This window comes from Sipha flava, unplaced genomic scaffold (genome assembly GCF_003268045.1).
Source record: "Sipha flava isolate LNK unplaced genomic scaffold, YSA_version1 269_pilon_pilon, whole genome shotgun sequence".
In the NCBI taxonomy this organism is placed as follows: Eukaryota; Metazoa; Arthropoda; class Insecta; order Hemiptera; family Aphididae; genus Sipha; species Sipha flava.
In genome coordinates this window covers 5,581-25,814 of record NW_020272933.1, presented here as the reverse complement: position 1 = coordinate 25,814, position 20,234 = coordinate 5,581, and the positions used below count along the sequence as shown (strand labels likewise).

At 30.0% G+C, this 20,234-nt stretch overlaps 1 protein-coding gene across 3 annotated transcripts; it reads left to right on the top strand.

The window, feature by feature from the left end:
* Nucleotides 1–2,100: 2,100 nt before the first annotated feature.
* LOC112685197 (farnesol dehydrogenase-like) lies at nucleotides 2,101–19,837 on the top strand (the record flags this gene model as incomplete). 3 transcript variants are annotated; one of them, XM_025557015.1, is given in 6 exon segments in its annotated part: nucleotides 2,101–2,302; nucleotides 14,635–14,778; nucleotides 16,900–17,101; nucleotides 18,929–19,055; nucleotides 19,450–19,579; nucleotides 19,688–19,837. In XM_025557015.1, coding segments are annotated over 5 exon segments (741 nt in total), but the record flags the coding sequence as incomplete, so codon positions are not given.
* Between the last annotated feature and the right edge of the window lie 397 nt (nucleotides 19,838–20,234).

Sequence of the window (20,234 nt, the reverse complement as noted above, 5' to 3'; positions counted from 1 at the left end):
TTCCGACCAGAAATCTCCTTTACCTGACCATTTTAGTTCACTTATTCCTATTATATCTATTTTAAGTCGTTCCATTTCAATTTTGAGGTTCTCCAATTTACCACAGATCCCTAAAGACCTTACATTCCACGTTCCTATTCTTCTTTTCCTTACTTTGTTCTTCTCCTTTAATGAATACTTAGTAGCATTAGTCCCCGCCCGGAGATCCGAATGGGGGACTATTTTACCTCCGGAATTTATTAATTCTACTGTATCCATCATGTCATTATCCTCAGGATGTATAATGCAGTAGTTTCCTCTTGCTTTCTGCATCGCAGTTGGTGGTACTTAAGCTATCCTCAAGCTGCCTTCGCCAAATCCTTCCATTGCCGTTTGATCCGCTACGAAAATCGTCAATGGTCGGTAGTAACGGTTACTGCAGCCTTCCGCTATCTCCTTTTAATCGCCTTTTACGATAAGCAGGAGTTACTGTAGTCCTATTCTAACCCCAGACCACAGGGGTAATTTCCATATATAATAAGCAAAAAAAAAAATCATAAATAAATTATCTAATACTGTTATCGTAACCATTTTTTTTTTTTATATTATAAAATCAATGTCGTAACTTATATTATTTTACCCTAACATTCTAATTTACGTGATCACCTAATCGTATAATGTTATTTAGATACGTATACTAAATTCTATATATATTATATATTCATGTTTATTATTTATTTTTTTTTATTCATTATTATTTTAATATTAGTTATTTTTTATCACCATCTACACTATATTATTACCTTCATTGTTATTATATCTGTTTCTGCATTTAATGTAATTATCAAACTATTTGTTGAAAGTTCTAAATAAAAAAAAAAAAAAAAAAATTAAAAAAAATAAAAAAATTATAAGAACAAATGCATTAAATAATTTTTATGTAATTTATCGTAATGAAATTATTTAGAGGGATGTGAAGCCCCGAAATCAACCACAAGAGGCTCCTTTACAGGGGCATTGTCCTGCTGCCCCTGCGGTTTTTGCGGTACTGTAAGTATTGTGATGTTAGAGTAGGATTTACGAGGAGTAACAATTTAATGTTACGCAATATTTAAATTATTTATATATTATATAAATAAATCAATTAAAAAATATAAGAACATATTTTTAGTGTATATTATGCACTTGGTTTTTAAGCACATAAGTGCTTGCATATTTAGTGTTTTTTTAACGCTACCAGTCTTCTGATTTATTGATGATGAATTTTTAATGGTATGGATACCGCGAAAACTGTTTTTATAAAGATCACATATATATAGAAATATATTATATACCAAAAATAAAGTTTATAAGATATGCGTAATAACGATTGTTATAAATCGGGGAGGAGCCAGTGTTTCCCAACTTTTAATAAACCGTGAACTTATATTTAAAAGAGATATTTATTTTTATTTTTTTTAAAAGAAATATTATCTGATTTCTAAGTACAAAATAGTAAATAAAAATATACTATTTACCGATTTTAGCATTTGATCATTGGATAAAGAATTGCCGACTTTTTAAAATTTCATAGATTAGGGCATTTGCCCTAGTCTGCCCCCTCCAAATGACGTTCCTGTGTATAACGAAATACAACTTAATTACTTTATATAAATATAATCGTTATCTAAGTGCTTATCGAATTTTTAATATTTTTAGCACTTCAATGTTCAGTTAATTAATCAATATTCTGTTTCCCTTTACTTTTGATTTAAAACCCAAAACTCATTACAAATACCCATAAGGCCACAAACTTGTAAAGAATATTAATTAATCGTATAATATTCTGTTCTCAGATACATAAAGAATTGTGCAGTATAATCCTGAAATCCAATGGAAGAATAATCCATATAATTTATAAATTTTAATAACATATTAAAACCTTTATTTAGTTCGGTAGTCGGGTCTGCGGTTTTCATATATATTTTTGCAACACATTTCCTATACGCACACATGCACAGCGGTTGAGATTGAGAACCATTGAATTATAGAACATTCACTAATTACAATTGAGTTCATATAACGTGTACTTGATAAACCAAACACTTAAACATTTGAAGATTATATTAAGTACTTGTTGATACGTCGAACAGTAATTATTTGTTGAAAATGTGTACTAACTTCATGGAATATTCATACGTATAATACATAGTATACTTCGACATCCGAATCGTATTTTGCTATTCATATTGTTAATAAATTTTGCAGCTCTTAATTTTTTATTTTTTAATTTTTATTATTTTCATAAGATTTATTAGAACACGATAGTTACTATCGCAGCTTAGTAAGTACCTATAATTATTATACACTAATTACAGCTGTTCTCACGCGTTTAACATAACTCCTTGGCCACACCTACCAAGGAAAAAATTAAATAAAATCTAAAATCTAAAAATATCCTATTTAACGAAATTAATATAGATATATTACACCGTGTCCTCATACTTTTTACAAACACGGTTTAATCACGAATAAAAAATTGTATTTTCTTCAATTCAGCTATGCTTTCCTGTCATATTATCTCTATTATCTCCTTCGTCCTTGGTTCTGGCTTCCTTGTGTAAGCCAGTGGCGTATATAGGAATTATTTTCACTATGGGCCAATTTACCCTCACCATAGCTACAACTAGAATTTTTAGGAAACGGGTGGTTTTAATTGTGACAAATGATATAAATATAGGAATTTATTAATATATTTATTTATTATTGAATAAAATACATAATAAACTAAGCATTTTTCTACAGAAGCTAGACTTAAAATGTTTTTGACTTAATATTTTGTAAAATACATTTTTCTATTTTTTTTTTTAATAAAAATATTAAAATTTCTTCAACATTTAAACTCTAAATTTTAAAGGTATGTAACGATGAATCGTCATCAACGAAAGGATCGACAATTTAACGTTGCCTTGTTGATTTCTCAAAAATGTTTTAAGTTGACCTAGTGCTGAAAAACTCCTTTCAGCAGATGCAGTACCTAGTAACAAGTTATTTTCAACAGAACATATATTGTTGGAAATTCATCTTATAAGATTAATTTCCAACAATATATACTATATATAACAATATAACTATAGTTGCATTTTTTTAAAGCTTCATTAGCATATTTTGGAATGCTATCAGATGTATTTAAACAAAAAAATTTCCATTTACCTTCAGTAATTTATGGATTATAGCTACCTTTAAAATCAGTTTGGTAAAAATTAATGGCATCAGTATAGTTAGAATTAATCACATAAAATGGTACAATATGTTGATGACTTAAAAAAACTTTTTTATATTCGGTAAATCTGTTAGTTAATGACACAGATAGATCATCAAGATATGGAATAAACAAACTAATTCTAAAATACACTTCTGGAAAACCATGGTATTAGTCAGTAACGTGAATTGTATACCTCAAAAACAACAAACTAGCATAGAACAACAATAATAATAGTAAGTACGGACCATGGTATCATATAAATAGGTATATAATTGTATAATTTAGCAATATGCTTAAAATATTTTAATTGAATCTAAATTTTCACTATGGGCCCGGGTCTAGGCCCCCCCCCCCTATATACGCAACTGGTATAAGCATAGGCTTGCACAGACCTGCATTTTGGTAGCGCTTACAATATTTTTGTGCCCTTTTCTTAATTTATGTCCTTTCTTAACAAGACATTAACATGTTTTAATAAATTATAATATTCTAACACAATAACTATAAATTTATAATAACATGCGTATAGTACGTAAATTATTAAACTTATTAGCTAATAAATAAATTTACTTCAACATTAGCGGCCATTTCTTGCTCTGTCAAAAGTAAAATTAATAATTTCAAACAGTCTTCTTTCAAATTTACTTTTTGCAATATTTAATTTTGAAAATACCTAATTACACAAACAACTAATAACGGGCAAAGTGCTAAACATCTGTAGTATTTTAAATAAACAACTAAAAATATTACATATTTTGGAGTCTTTTATTAACTCAATAATAATTCATACAGCAAAACCATTTACAAGACAATATTTAACATAAATGGCAAATTAGAATTAGTTATGTATTCTTAAATAGAAAACTTTGTAAAAGGTACTTATAGATGAAGAACTTGTAGATGTAATCAATACTAAATATCATAATTTTTAAAAAAAAATTGTTGTCGCTAATTTTAGTTAAAATATAATATTTACAATAATTAATTATTATTACCTAATAAGTAGGGCTTGGAAGTTGTAAGAGCTAAAAAAAACAAAATATGCTCGAAAAAATTGCAAAATATGCATTAAAAATGTAAAATATACAAAAAAAATATATATAAAAAAATACATCTGATGTTGTTAATAAATTAATAAAATGCACAAAAACTATTTTTAATTGAAAAAATGTATAAATAGCTACCATTTTGATATTTTATTGAGCTGAAAATATAATTAAAAATATATAACATACCTACCTAGGTTAGGTATATGATATTGAAAAAATACACATTATAGGTACTTACCTAACCTACTAATGATATGATGGCTTCTAGAACAAAACTGTCGAAGAATCAAAAGAATTAAAGAATCGTGTATAACAAATATAATAATGACAAACGAAGAAATAAAAAATATATTTATGATAAACAGGGCTCGGAAGTTCTAGCAAATGCATATTTTTTTTGGTTCATCCTAGAACATCCAAAGTAAGATACAAATGTTTCTCACTACTCGGATATCATACACAAAATTCAATTTTGCTATTTTTTGCATATTTACGAGTTTTATTACTATTTTGCTAATTTAGGGTTTATAGTGCTATTTCCGGTTATATTTTCACATAATTTAGGAAATAATCAAATTTTGTTGATAATAATTGTATTTACTTGGTTATATTTGTAAAAGTATTTTAATTATTGGAAATAAATAGACTTCATCAAATATTATTTTATGTTTTCATGGCAGTTACGCCGCGACAGCCGTCCGATGCACACGTGCATCGCTCCGCGCTTATCGCGACAATTAAATTTAATGAGCAATATTAAGTTATATCATACTTCTCAAATTATACATAACTTAATCTACATAAAATGTCCTTTTTTTTTTTTTTTCCTTCATTATTATTACTAACCAACGCGTTACTAAATACTGAATAAAACAATCTGTAGTCTTACATAAAAACTTCAACACCGGCTCCCGGCCAACGGCCGCATCTCGCGGTCTAAAACACATCCTATCGCACTATGAACACCAACACCAAGACAGCCAGTCCCAAAGGTAAAACTAAACAAAAATGCTTATCACTGTTAACGATTACGAAACTAATTAAGCACACGGCGAGTGAAACGACTCCATCTGACTGTTCTGATAATGAATTAAACTGGCAAAACGTTGAAACAAACAAACGTATTAGATCGCCAAATAACACTACTATCTCACCACCACGCACAAAAACAAAAAATGAACCAACAAAATTCACTTCCACTAATCGTTTTTTCCGCAATTGCTCCTATTGAAGAAATGAATACGGACGCTGAAATAAATGTCGAACTTAAAGAACCTCCCCCACCACCGCCAATTTACATAACATCTCCAATACAGTACGTCGATCTGTGTAAAAATTTAACACTAATAACAAAAAACGAGGGTTTTCAATGAAAATCTACTACGAAAAACATCAAAGTAAATCTCCATTCTGCCAACTCGTACCGGGCCGCAATAAAATTGTTCACCGAAAATAACATTGAGTATCATACGTACCAAACGCAAGAAGAAAAATCCTACAGAATCGTCATCAGGAACCTTCATCATACAATCCCAACCGAGTACATCAAAGAAGACATTGAAGCAAACGGATTCTTAGTAAAACATGTGACTAACATACTAAAAACACAAACTAAAGAACCTCTTCCTCTATTTTTTGTAGACCTCATCCCTACACCAAATAACCAAGACATCTTTCAATTAAAAACTATCTGATTTTCCAAAGTTAAAATAGAAGCTCCTCATATTAGACGCGACTTAGTTCAATGTCATCGATGTCAACAGTATGGTCACACCAAATCGTACTGCAACCATCAACCTAAATGTGTCCGATGTGGTGAAAACCACAGCTCTGATTTATGCTCTAAATCCAAAGACCTACCCGCAAAATGTGCACTTTGCGGCAATAACCACCCGGCAAACTACAGGGGATGTTCCGTCCACAAGGATCTACAAAGTCTACGAAAAAAACACCAATCCAACACCAACTCAAGAGTAATAATCGAGAAGTCCACCTCACCTCAAACTCAATCCAGCAGCCAAACTACTCAAGGAGAAACACAACAACACGAAAATGTACCTCTAAATCCTCAAACCGAACCCAACAACACCCAGCACATATTATATTCACAAGTAACTAAAGGTAGTAATCCAAATAAACTATTGTTAAACAATTCAAATGGTCATCTCCCCGATCAATCACTAACAAGTCAACTAACAACATTAATTTCTGAATTTAAAACACTAATATCACCCCTCATAACACTTCTTAATCCTCTAATAACCCTTCTCACCTCACTCATAAATAAATTAAGTTATAATAATGGAAACTAATCTCAAACTTAAAATAATCACATGGAACGCAAACGGTATTCTGCCTCATAAACTAGAACTTCAGGCATTCTTAAATAATCACAATATAGATATAGCTATGATTTCTGAATCTCACCTAACTCCAACGAAAAATATTAAAATTCTCGGCTATAAAGCCTATCAAAGTAATCACCCAGATAACACGGCTCACGCTGGCTCAGTTATACTAATAAAAAATAACCTAATTTATTCACCTCTCCCCGAAATTAACGAAACTTATCTCCAAGCAACCAGCATTCTTATATCCTTAAATAAATACACTAAACTAACACTCTCATCTACTTACTGCCCTCCTGGCCCTAAAATTAGTATGAATAACTTCAAAAACTACTTTGAATCACTAGGTAAATACTTCATTATAGCTGGCGACCTAAACGCTAAACACTCCACTTTGGGATGTTTTTCAACAAACACAAGGGGAAGAACTCTTCTTAGATCACTAGAAAGCTCCAACATAAAAATACTATCACCTCCTCACCCCACCTATTGGCCTTCGTATCAAAATAGACGGCCCGATATCCTTGATATTTTCATAGCAAAAATCCCAAGACACTGTAATATCAATGTCTTTAATATAAACGATCTATCATCCAACCACACACCAATCATACTTGACTTCGAAATACTCACTTCAAATACCCTCGAAAATGCCCAATCTCACGGAAAAATAGACTGGCCCTCCTTCCAAAAACTTATAGAAATACGTACACAACTCAATCCCTCCTTGAAATCAAACGATGAAATCGACAACACTATCCAAAAACTCACATCTGACATACAGGAATGCTCTTTCTTAGCAACCACCTTCAACTCTCACATTAAAAACTACCCTCTCCCTTATCACATAAACAACTTATTCAAGAAAAACGCAAAGCTAGATCTCGCTGGCAAAAACACAAATATCCTATCGATAAACGTAATTATAATCAATTAAAAAACAAATTAAGTAAAACACTTCTCCAATATAGCTCCCTCACCTATCATCAGTACATCCAAAACTTATCAACGCACAACTCTTCTCTTTGGAAAGCAACGAAAAAAATATTAAAAACTCGCTCTACTCCATCCCCTTTGCGTAACGAAGACAACTCGTGGGTTATTTCCGATACAGATAAAGCAAATCTTTTCGGCGAACATTTATCTAAAACCTTTACACCACATAACATAGCTATAAGCAACACCCAAAGTAAAATAGTCACACTAACCTTGAACTCAATTTTACCCGTTTCACTCCCGGCCAAGCATACTAGTCCCGGTGAAATTGAATTTATCATAAAAAAACTTCATAACAAAAAAGCTCCAGGTTATGATCGCATTACTAATGTCACTGCTAAAAATTTACCAAAAAAAGTAATACTATTACTATCCTATATATACAACGCAATGCTACGCTTATCTTACTACCCTCTAACCTGGAAATTCTCCGAAATAATATTAATTCCAAAACCAAACAAACCCCCCCGAAAACGTCACTTCGTATCGCCCTATAAGCTTACTCCCAACTCTTTCTAAAATATTCGAAAAGATCCTATTAAAAAGACTTCTACCTTTGGCTACCGAAGCAAAAATCATCCCAGACACTCAATTCGGATTTAGACCTAAACATTCGACCATACATCAACTGCACCGAGTAGTTAACACAATATCCTCGTCACTAGAAAAGAAACACTATTGTGCAGCCGTTTTTCTTGACGTGTCACAAGCCTTCGACAGGGTCTGGTTTGACGGCCTACTATTTAAATTAAGAAAATTCTTGCCTGCACCTTACTTTCTTTTGTTAAAATCGTACCTAACCGACCGCACTTTCGTTGTACGCCAAAACTCAAGTATATCTAAATACTTAGCTGGAGTTCCCCAAGGCAGCGATATCGCTCTCTTCCTATATAACGTATTCACCCACGACATCCCTAAAACACCCTACACAGAACTTGGCACCTACGCTGACGACACAGCAATTGTGGCCTCCAACGTGAATCCAGCTATGGTCTCTAACATGATACAAAAACACCTTAATATAATACATCTTTGGACAAAACGTTGGAAAATTAAAATTAATGAATCCAAATCCTCCCACATAACTTTCACCTTAAACAAAAAATCAACATGCCCACATGTATCAATGAACAATATTCAAATCCCTACCTGCTCAGAAGTCAAATACCTAGGCCTTACTTTAGATAGTAAACTTACCTGGAATGCCCACCTAATACTCAAACGAAAAGCTTTAAATGCTTTCTGCGATCGAAAATGAACATAAACAACAAATTAATAATCTATAAATCCCTTCTTAAACCGCTATGGACTTCGGGGTCCAAAAACTGCAAAACTGCACAAAAGAAAAGTGTTATGTTTGCGTTCCAACGTCGTACTGACCGTACGTATGTATGACGTTATGTATATAGGTATACATAACGTTATGTATATGTATATAGGTATGTATATTTGCCGCTAGGTGTGCACTGAATACGGCGTCATCGCCGCGGTGCCGCAGCGTTGCCGCGCGTTAAAATAACGCAAGTGTGCACCAGGCTTTAACATTTTATAATTCAATTAGTCCAGAATGTGTCTAATGAGCCTAACAATTTGTAAAATTACATTTTTTTCAAATTAAATGCATATTTTTTGATTTTTTTGTGCTATTTATAGCGTATATTTTAGGGTTTTTAAGTACATATTTATGAGCTAAAAAGTAACATTTTTAATGCTACAACTTCCGAGCCCTGATGATAACTTAACGACGAATAGATAGTATTAAAAATAAGTATTTCGGCATATTAGAGTGATAGACTAAATGTATATCACATCATTGTTATTAATTTAATTGCTGATTATGACGATGACAGTAAATATCTTCGTTGATAATTTTGAGTTTTTTATTCAATATTAAGTGAAATATACAGGTTAAGAAAGAAAAAATATATAAAATATGTATAATATGCGTATATAATCAATGAAATATACATGTTTTTAGTTAAAATTGATAAAATTGCATTTTAAATTTAAAATTTTTTAACTCGTTATTGTATAATTTGTATGTCTAGCTTTGGGTGACCAGTTTTACAAAAAAAAAAAAAAACGGAACAAGCATTTTTTGGGTTAAATACTCAATAAAAACATACACATTTTTTAAAAAAATTTTCTATTTTATAGTTACAATTAAAATATTTTTTAACTACCTTGTTTAATATTTTGATAAAAAAAACTTGTTTACTTTATTTTTTTGGGTTGATATCGATTGCTCATCATGTCCTTTATTATCTATTGCAGTGCCGTTACTGGACTTTTGCGATGAACTGATTGCGTTTAATAATTTTGGTTGTTTTAACAAAAAATCATAAAAATCATTACACAAATATTTTTTGAAATGATTTTTCAGAATTATAATTGATTTGATGGTAGGAACGAGAAAGCGATTTTTTTCGTCCATCCATAACACATTAGTGATAGAAAATACTCTTTCAATTGCAGCATTTATTCCAGGCATTGCTAGAGAATATTCTACAATTTTCCAAAAATTATTTATCAATATTATTTTACTATTTAAAATTGTATAGGTAGCACACCATCTTTCTTCAACACGAACATAATTATTCTGCCATTTTTTTAAATTTTCATTTATAACATTAACTACATGATTATATTCATCAAAAAGAATATCTTCATCCACATTCCAACCGGTTTGTTTTTTATTATTTTTCAAAATAAATGTTAACCTTTTTTGAATATCATTCCATGTTGGACAATTTATCAGTTGAGTCCAACGAAATATTTTTAGTTCTTCAAATGAATTTCCCCATTTTTCAATGTACAACAAAAATGTGTCATAAAACTGGTTAGTTTGCTCTATAAATTGTTTTTTTGTGTATTTATTTTTTGTTTCTAGTTTTAAAAGCATCGAATTTAAACTGGAAGTTAAAGAGTTTTGTGTTTTTCTATTTTTTATTTTTCCACATAATATTTCTAATTCTTCTGATACTTCGTATGCAGGTATGTTGTCCCCTTCTATTCTTTTTATAGTGTCACAAACGACTTTTAATTGACTTTGTATAAAATGTAACCATATTATTGCAACGTGGTCACTAAATAATGATTTTAAAATGGTATGGGCATTTATCCTGAGTGTCAAAGTACAATTTTAAAGCTGTATACATTTCAATAATTCTGGAGACTGTTGGTTGTAAGGATAACCATCTTGTCTTTACACTTCCAAGTACGTTTTTGTATTGTGTATTTGTAAAATCACAAAATTCTTTTAATGCTTCCACTCTCACAGTATAAATATAAAAGTATTGAAATATTTTATTAACGATACATTCGATATCAATCGGTAAGATATCTGTACTAGTTTGCATAGCGTTGTGTAGAATATGAGCTGCACAACCAATTCCAGAAATGTTAGTCTTCAAATTATTGTTCAAAATCGTAAATACATTTTTTGTTCCCCTCCTTGCAGCACCTCCAAAATTGGTATTACAGTTGTCACCGGTAAATGCAATAATTTTGTGAGATAATTTATGTTTTGTTAAAATTTCCATAATATAAGTTAACAAAATATCTGAAGTTTCTCCTTTCAAATTTGTGAATTCTGACACTTTTATTTGAACTCCCGTTTTAGGATCAAAATATCGAATAAGAATGGGGACAATTTTTAAATTCTTATGATTTGAAGTGTCAATCATAATTATCGCAAAATTAACAGCCTTTAGTTCGTCTATTATTTGATCCATTGCAAAAGGAGCCAATACATTTAGAATAATTGATTTACACTTGGTACGCGCACAAGAAAACTTTTTTTCATGTAACTTTTTTATTAAAATAGTAATACAATCCATTGACCTAAAAGAATGGTTGTGTACTATAGTGTGAAATGCAAACATTCCCTCTTCTGCTGCAATTTTCAACCCTTCACTAGTTAAGCCAGCTGGTCATTGTTTAATAGAGGTGGGTCGGTCGCGACTGACCGAATCAAAATGAACGAATCATTCAAGTGACCGAGTCGCGACTGAATGATGTACCAAAAAGTATTCAGTCTTTCGGTCAAATCGATCTTTAAGTCAAACGACTCGTTTGACGGTTTTTAATGAAACTTTTCTTTCAGACGGAATTATTTTATGACAATATACCGTTTACTTAAAGATACATGGAGACTAAATATACCTAATAAATGCATTTTACAAAATATCAAGGGGGGTAGTTGCCCCCTCTTAGTTTATGCATATGATGTATATAATATCAACTATTTAACACAATTTGTTTATACAGTCATACAACACTTTTTACTTATACTTACTTTTATGATTTACTAAGTAAGAAATACTTAAAAATAAAACAACCAAATTTGAATTATAAAATTATTGAAAATATATAATATATGAACACAATATTGTAAATTCTGTATAATTCAAAATTATATATAATTTATAATTTTCTTGTACCAATTACAAAAATACAAAATGTTGAATTATTTTGTTTTATTTTTTAGTAATAGATAGTACAACCCATGCATAATAAGTATAAAATATGATAATAATAATAATTCTACTATATCATGGAGTCTTTAGTCTATTCTCGGGGAAAACAATAATTATCTAATAATAGACAGTATAGATTATTGATAGTCACTATAGTTGACTATAGTGTTGTACTGATTTACATGTTAATAATAATTACATCTCGTGATTAAAAGATAATATAGTATAATCTGTGGTGAATGGTGATATCTACTTTCACGATACCAACTAAGGTTTTGTAAGGTATTAAAGAAAACACAAGTTTATAATAGTAATCATAGGCAGTATATTAGTATAATATTAAATATATACAATAATAATTAATAATCCAAGACCGTGATAATTATCATGGCTTATAATAACAACCACGGCGTTTTACTACAAACAGTACAATTTACAACATTATCATAATAATAATCTCTGTCACTGATTAACTGATTCATATTTCATAAGAAAATTGATTCACCTAATGATAAGAACGATATTTAATGCAAGACCGAAATGACTGATATGACCGAATCACTAGACTGATCCGATTCAAACGATTCGAATCATTCAAACGACCGAAAATTCCCACCTCTATTGTTTAATAAAATATGACGTTACCTTGTCACTTTCTGAAACACTAGATAAGGCCGATGTATGTTTTTTCTTTTCCATATGCTGATTGATATCAGAGCGTCCTCCATGTTCGATTGAAAATATTCCCTTGCACACCGTACAAAACACTTTTCCAATTTCTTCACAATTTTTTAGGAAAGTAAATTCAGATTGTAAAGATACAATGAACGTACATCTCCTCTTTAGCATTAAAAAAAAAAAAAAAAATAAATAATGCACCAATTCACAAAATTTAAAGAAAAAAAAGACGACGTAGTGGCTATAATCAACACAATCGCTTTACTGTTCGTACGTTATTATTCGACATATATTGTTGTTCGTCTTTTTGATTATAATCATCGATTATAAATAGTATTATATATTTTAGTTCGTAATGCATATGCTATACGACATAGAGTGGTGACTTGTGTATCGCGTGTTGCGTGCGTAAGTGATTCGCAGAAACTATCGGTTATCGCAGGGCCGGATTAAGATATTTTGCGCTGATGGTCTTCCCAAAGGTCTTTTACCTACAGGGTTTTGTTCAATCACTGCATGTAATAGTGGATTTTGACTCCTCCAAGCGTGGCCAGCCCACCGTAGTCTTCTGCTTCTAATGACCTCCAATATATCTGAACTGCTGTATAATGTTTTCAGCTCTAAGTTCTTTCTTCGTCTCCACTCCCCAGTTATTTCATCTTTGACCGGGCCATATATTTTCCTCAACACTTTTCTTTCAAAAACCAAGAATCTTTGATCGTCCATTTTTCTGAGTGGCCATATTTCCGATCCATACACTACAACCGGACGTATTAAGGACGTATATAATTGTTCTTTCAATCTTCGCGATACTGCTCGTGAGCTTAGTACCTCAGTCAGTCCATAGTAACATTTATTCCCAGCTTGGATTCTTGCTGCTACCTCGATTGATACATTATTTTTTTCAGACATAATAGATCCTAGGTATCTGAACTGTTCTACCCTTTTAAATTCATATTGATCTATTTTTATTCAGTTTATATATATATTTAATTATCGAATACAACGTAAACTTAATCGCTCTTGCTGTGTCAGTTGGTTATCGACGTACCACTTACTTTAAATATGCCCCAATAACTTCGGTTGACATCGAATGTTCGTTTTCAGTCTTTAAAAATATGTTAACCGATAAACGACACAGCTTCACAAAAGATAAACTTGAAATACATATGATTATTCATTTTAATAATAAATAAAATTTTAAAAATAAATTAAGTTTAGAAAATTCCCTAAATTTTTTTGTATTAAGTATTTAAGTAATTAATTATTATAAGTTGAATTATACATTTTAAATAAATAAAAAATTCTTGCATATTTTTTGCATATTTTCATAATTTTAACTGCATATTATATGGCATATTTTGATACTTTTAAGTGCATACAAATCCGCGCTCTAGTAATAATGTTAATAATAATGTTAATTTGAGATTATGATTTATGTTGCACTTGTTTTGAATAATAAAAAATCATAAAATTCAGACTTAGTACTTCGAAGTATTAAAAGTATATTTCAACTTCCAATTTCTATTTGACCATTTATTGTTTTAATAATTCTAATTTATGTTTTTTACTTTAATCATCATTATGTTCATTATGTTTTTTTGTGTTTTATTTTTAATAGTATATTTTATTCGTTATTCTATATATTTATATTATTTATTCATCTACATTATTAACCAGGTAACTCACTTTTCTATTGACACGTTAAGCGCAATAATAATAAATAATTTATGATGGTAAAGAGAAATAACAATAAACATATTTAAATTTATATCAAATAAATACCAATAACATGTCGTGTTGTGATGTTTCATAAATTACGGCGCACGAACAAAAGCTATAATTATTTAATCTACGGTTAGGAAAATTGAGCTATGGAACAGTGGAGAGGTCGTAATGCCATCGTTACAGGTGCCGGTTCGGGTATTGGAGCGGCCACGGCGTTGGAATTATTAAAACATGGCGTGAACGTAATTGGATTGGACGTCCAATCAGCAAAGCTTGTGGTATATGATTTTTTTCAATATATGCTATAATTATACATTTATATACATGCACTATGCCAAGGGTCGCCAACCCGTCGATAGTGATCTTAGAGGTCGATCGTAATAAATCTTCATAAACTTTGCATGATTATTGTTATATTTTATTTAATTATAATAAAATGTTACAATACTATATAATTTTTTTTTTTATAAATACACTTATAATTTTTTTATAAATAAATAGGTTTCGATCGCCACAAACCAAAATCTTTGTATACAACTAACTTGTTGGAAAATGTTGGCGATCCTTGCTATATCTTGCTATGTATAACCTTGCACTATGAAGTATCGTAATGATATATTATAATGCTTTATTTGAAACAAGCCGCATGTATGCAAACAATAATCATGATCGAAAACGTAATTTGAGAAGAGGAGTTGGATTCAAATTGTTTTTACTCACTATATACAGTTACAACTTCTTAAAGTCAATGAACTGAACACACAGTTTCGTAGCAAGGATATGGCGAACTATGCCTACGTCAGGGGCGCAAATTGCAAAGGGGCGTAAAATCGTGCGAAAGTCGCATTTTTATCCTACAATCAAATCGAAATGTTTTCATTGTACTTTTTGAAATACGAAGATTTTGTTCATTTATATATACTGCTAGTGAATTTAATGATGAAATAGCGAATTAATGAAATTAATTAAATTAATGAAAAATAACGCAAGGACATTTAAATAAAAAATTTCTTATAAAGAAATTATAGATCAATTTTCTAGTCGTAAAGCGAGAATTGTAAATTTTCAAAGTTTAAAATTAACACTGAAATAACTTATAAGTATACTGAAAAATATTAGTGTAATTAAAGGTTAAAAAATATCGTGCCATCAAACTTAAATTGTTTAAAAAGCATTTTTTTTTAAGTTTGCCAAGGGCGCTAGCGAGTCTTCCTACGCCATTGTGAACACATCTATTTCATAATACCACAATAACCATATCACCCACTCACTGGTATTTAATTTTGAAAATTTTGATAGAAATTGTTATTCTCGTTCACTCCTACAACATTTGTTTTTTTGCCGTACAAAAAATTTTCTTAACTAACCCAAAACCCAAAAGTTAACCCGAAACCCCCATGTATGTTTTTAGGCCGCGCAAAAACTAAGAATTAATTTTATATATTACATTATTCATTGTTCGTTGTTATTATATAATTATACATTATTATTTTTTTATAACAAATTTTATTTCGTATAAGACAGCTCTTCTTAAACTATTATTACGATTGTCGAGTTATTATTATTCTTATATATTTTTATTTATTTATTTTACTACAGATAATAGTTTAAAAATACAATTTAATCAAAAAATCATTAGAAAATGTTTGGTTGCATGTTCGGAAAGATTAACCAGATTAGAAAGAGTAAAACTATTACAGTTTAAATCCTATTGCCCATACTTTTTTTTTATGAAAAAACTATTCCACCCTTGTTTACATTAAGATTAAGTTTTGAAACCGAATAGAAAACGTAGAATCTGAACTACAATTTAAATTTTATAGTATTGAGCCCGGTGTTCAAAACATAATTTCTCAAATGCAACATCATACATTGAGTAAATAAAAATTAAATATTACATTTTTATGAAAAATTAAGTGTAATAAAAATAATTATAAATATGAATGATTTTATGTACATTCTTGTGTGAATTATAATAAATAATAATTATTATGGTATTGATTATGATAACATACGATAATTTGTAAAAAAAAGGTATTCAAAAAAAATTGATAAGAGGGCCCGCGATTTCTAAAAAAAATGCTATCAGTGTTCCGTATTTTGTAACACTTTAGGAATCACCAATATAGGGTATAATAATAACTTTTAACTAAACAAAGTATACATAATTGAACAGTGCAGTGATTATCATGTATACTATTCCAATTTAACAATATTATTGAAATTTATATGTATTTTGGCATTTTTAAGCGGTGTGTAGTGTATACAAGCTGTATTTATAATGTTTCGCACTAAAATGTTCTTGAAAATATTAATTGAAATCGGCAATCGAAAATAATTATAATGCATCAGTATTTTGTAAACAACTCGATATTATGATAATGGATGTGATGCTGCAGAGTCTCGAGAATTCGATAAAAAACGATGTTGCGATTACTGACACACCAAAGCGAGATCAACGTGGGATTTTCTACCCAAAGGTTTGTGACATCACCAACGAACGAGCAGTGCAAGACGTTTTCGTCTGGGTGGACGACGCACTCGGTGGCGTCAGCGTATTGGTCAACAACGCTGGTATCATAATACGGACCAGTCTATTGGGTAAGTGTCTACTATTATTATTATTATTATTATTTCATAAACTCCATAGTGTAAATATAATACAATATTTACAACACAGTATATTCGGAAACGTATGATCGTATATGTTATAATATAAATAAAACCAATAATCAATGGCGTACGTAAGGGATGGGGGGTTAAAACCCTCCATTGCCAAAATCTAAGCTAGTAAATAAGTAAGTTTATTTAGATTTAAGATTTAAATTTTTTAGATTAAAGAAAGTTAATTCTTACAAATATCTTGACTCAATGGTGAGTGAAAAAAATGGTATCACCAAAAAAGTAGACGTGATCCAAGCGGAAAACAAGACTTATTTTGGTCTTGTGAAACTGTTAAGTTCAAGGTCATAATCAAGGCAGATAAAGAGACATTTGTATAGCAACCTAATACGACTAGTTATATTGTACGGATTGAAAACCTGGACATTGAAAAAATCAGATGAAAATAAATTTTTAACACTAGAAAGGATAATATAATGGAAGATCTTCGGTCCAGTAAAAGATAACATCACAGGAGAGTAGAGAAGAAGTAAAATAAAGAGCTATAAGAAATGTTTAATAAAAATAACATAGTAGAGACGATCAGGAAGGAGGTTTGCGCTGGGCAGGACTACTACTAAAAACGGTGTTGAAACAAAATCCAGGAGGAAAAAGACCTTTAGAAAGCCAAAATTAAAACTGGAAGATATAGTTTAGAGGGATGTAGATGAATTAGGAGGCAGAGTAAACTGGAAGGATTTGTTAATGAATTGTGACACCTAGAGAATTGGTTGTGAGACGGGATGGTCCTAGCGGCCGGATAACCCGAAAAAGAAGAAGAAATAAATAGGTAATAATAAAAATAATTATCACCTAAATTTATTAAACCTCTGTTCATTGCCTACACCCTTGCCAATAACACATTTATACATTTTTGTCCATTTCAACCTTTATGTAGATCATCTACCCCGTAGGTATATAGGTTTTATCACACAGTACACACATATTTGACACGAGACACATGTTTTTCGTATACCTGTATACCAATGATTCCCAACTCAACACTAGGCACGGATCACTTTAATAAATTTTCCTACGTCACGGAACACGACTTATTTATTAATATTTCTCCCTCCCTATATCACTAATTTTTTTTTTCTACTTTTACAGTTCATAATTAATATGTACATAATAAAATCATAAATATTATTTATATTACAGAAAAAATTATTTTTTAACAAAAAAAGTTTTATTTTAATTATTATTAAATTAAAAAATTGTACGAGTTTAAATTATTATATTATATTATTATTATTATTATTATTATTATTATTATTCAAATGTTACTTATTACCACGAACTTCGTGCATTCCAGCTTAAATATATATTTAACAGTATTAATAGAAAGCAAATAATTGCGATGTTTATGATTTATAAACAAAATGTTTAAAACGCACGCAGCAATAATATTTACGATGACACTAATATTAGAATTGATCAATAATTGTAAACAACAAAAAGTTATAAACAGTGGCGTGTCCAGAATTTTTTTTTGGGGGTTATAAAAAATGTAACATTAAATTTTTTTGAATTTTGTGTGTTTTTATTATAATCAATAGACAATATACATACACTAAACATTTTCGGGGTGGGGTTATACCCCCTAACCTCCCCTGGATACGCCACTGGTTATAAATTATAATATATTTCCAATATGAAAAAGTTTTGTTTCGAAGATGTATTAAATATCTACGTAAAAAGTTAGACCCATGCATGCACGATAATTCATATTTTTATTAATCAAGCAATATTCTATTACTTTATTAGATGGGACTTTGAAAGATTGGACACGTTTCATGGACATAAATGTGTTGGCACAATGCGTGTGTTCGAGAGAAGCTTATCGATCAATGACAAAAAACAAAATAAACGGGCACATTGTTCAAATAAACAGGTATAAAATAAATTATTGGAAAAAAATCTCATATTAAAGTTATTGTATAATAATATGTTTATTATTTTATACCGTATAAAATTATTAAGTAAACATTTTTCAAAATATGTATCTTAAAAAAAAAAATTTTAATATACTTGTTTAATACATTATCTCTGTGTTTATATTTCATATGTTTGAATATAGATAAGTTGGATTTATTTTAATATTGTTAAATTCGGTTAGACTTACTACTATTGTAAAATCTAAATTAAGACTTTCATAAAGCTAGGTCCAAGGTATTAATTAAAAAAAAATCTAACTAATTCGAATGGATATAAAATCAATAATATCGATGAGATGCGTGTTTTAGTTTTAATACAAGTATATCAAGTATGAATGTATATGATTTTAGTATTTGTGGCCATTCTAAAACTCCGTATTTTGCGCACAAAATGTACAACGCTACTAAAACTGCCATTACAGTGCTATGCGAAGGGCTTCGGCATGAGCTCAGCCTTGTCGACTCGAAGATTAAAATCTCGGTGAGTAACGATTGTTAAAAAATTTTAGTGGTACAAAATATATATCTAATTTGTTGGTTATAAAACATAATATTACTAAATACGTCAAATTGTAAAATCGTTTTTCAGAGTATCAGTCCTGGTAGCGTCGATACTGACATTTTCAAAACTGCTCAATTTAGACCATCTTCTCAAGTTGTTAGTTCAAGACCGGCTCTGAAACCGAATGACGTAGCAGCCGCTATAATCACAGTATTGGACACCCCTCCTCATGTGGAAGTTGGTCTTTATTTCATATGAAAATAACTTATTGGCTGCAATGCTAAATTACTAAACTAATCACTTATCCATCATTTAATTTATTCATTAATCATTAAAGTATAATTTATAAATCGCACAGTGGGGCAATTGATATCAAAAGCTGGCATTAAATCATAGGGTAAAAAAATATATTACTAAAATTAATATTATTTTTATATTTGTTCATCACACATATACAAAGTCGTTTACATAGTATTAACATAAGGTATAAAGTATTTATGGTATTTATTTATTTAATTTATTAACAAAATTAGAAAAATGTATTATTTTAAGTTTTAAGTTTAAAACTGGTCATGGTTATTGTCTTCATTGTCTTTGTTCAATTACGCGATTACGAACTGAACTTAGGTTTAAC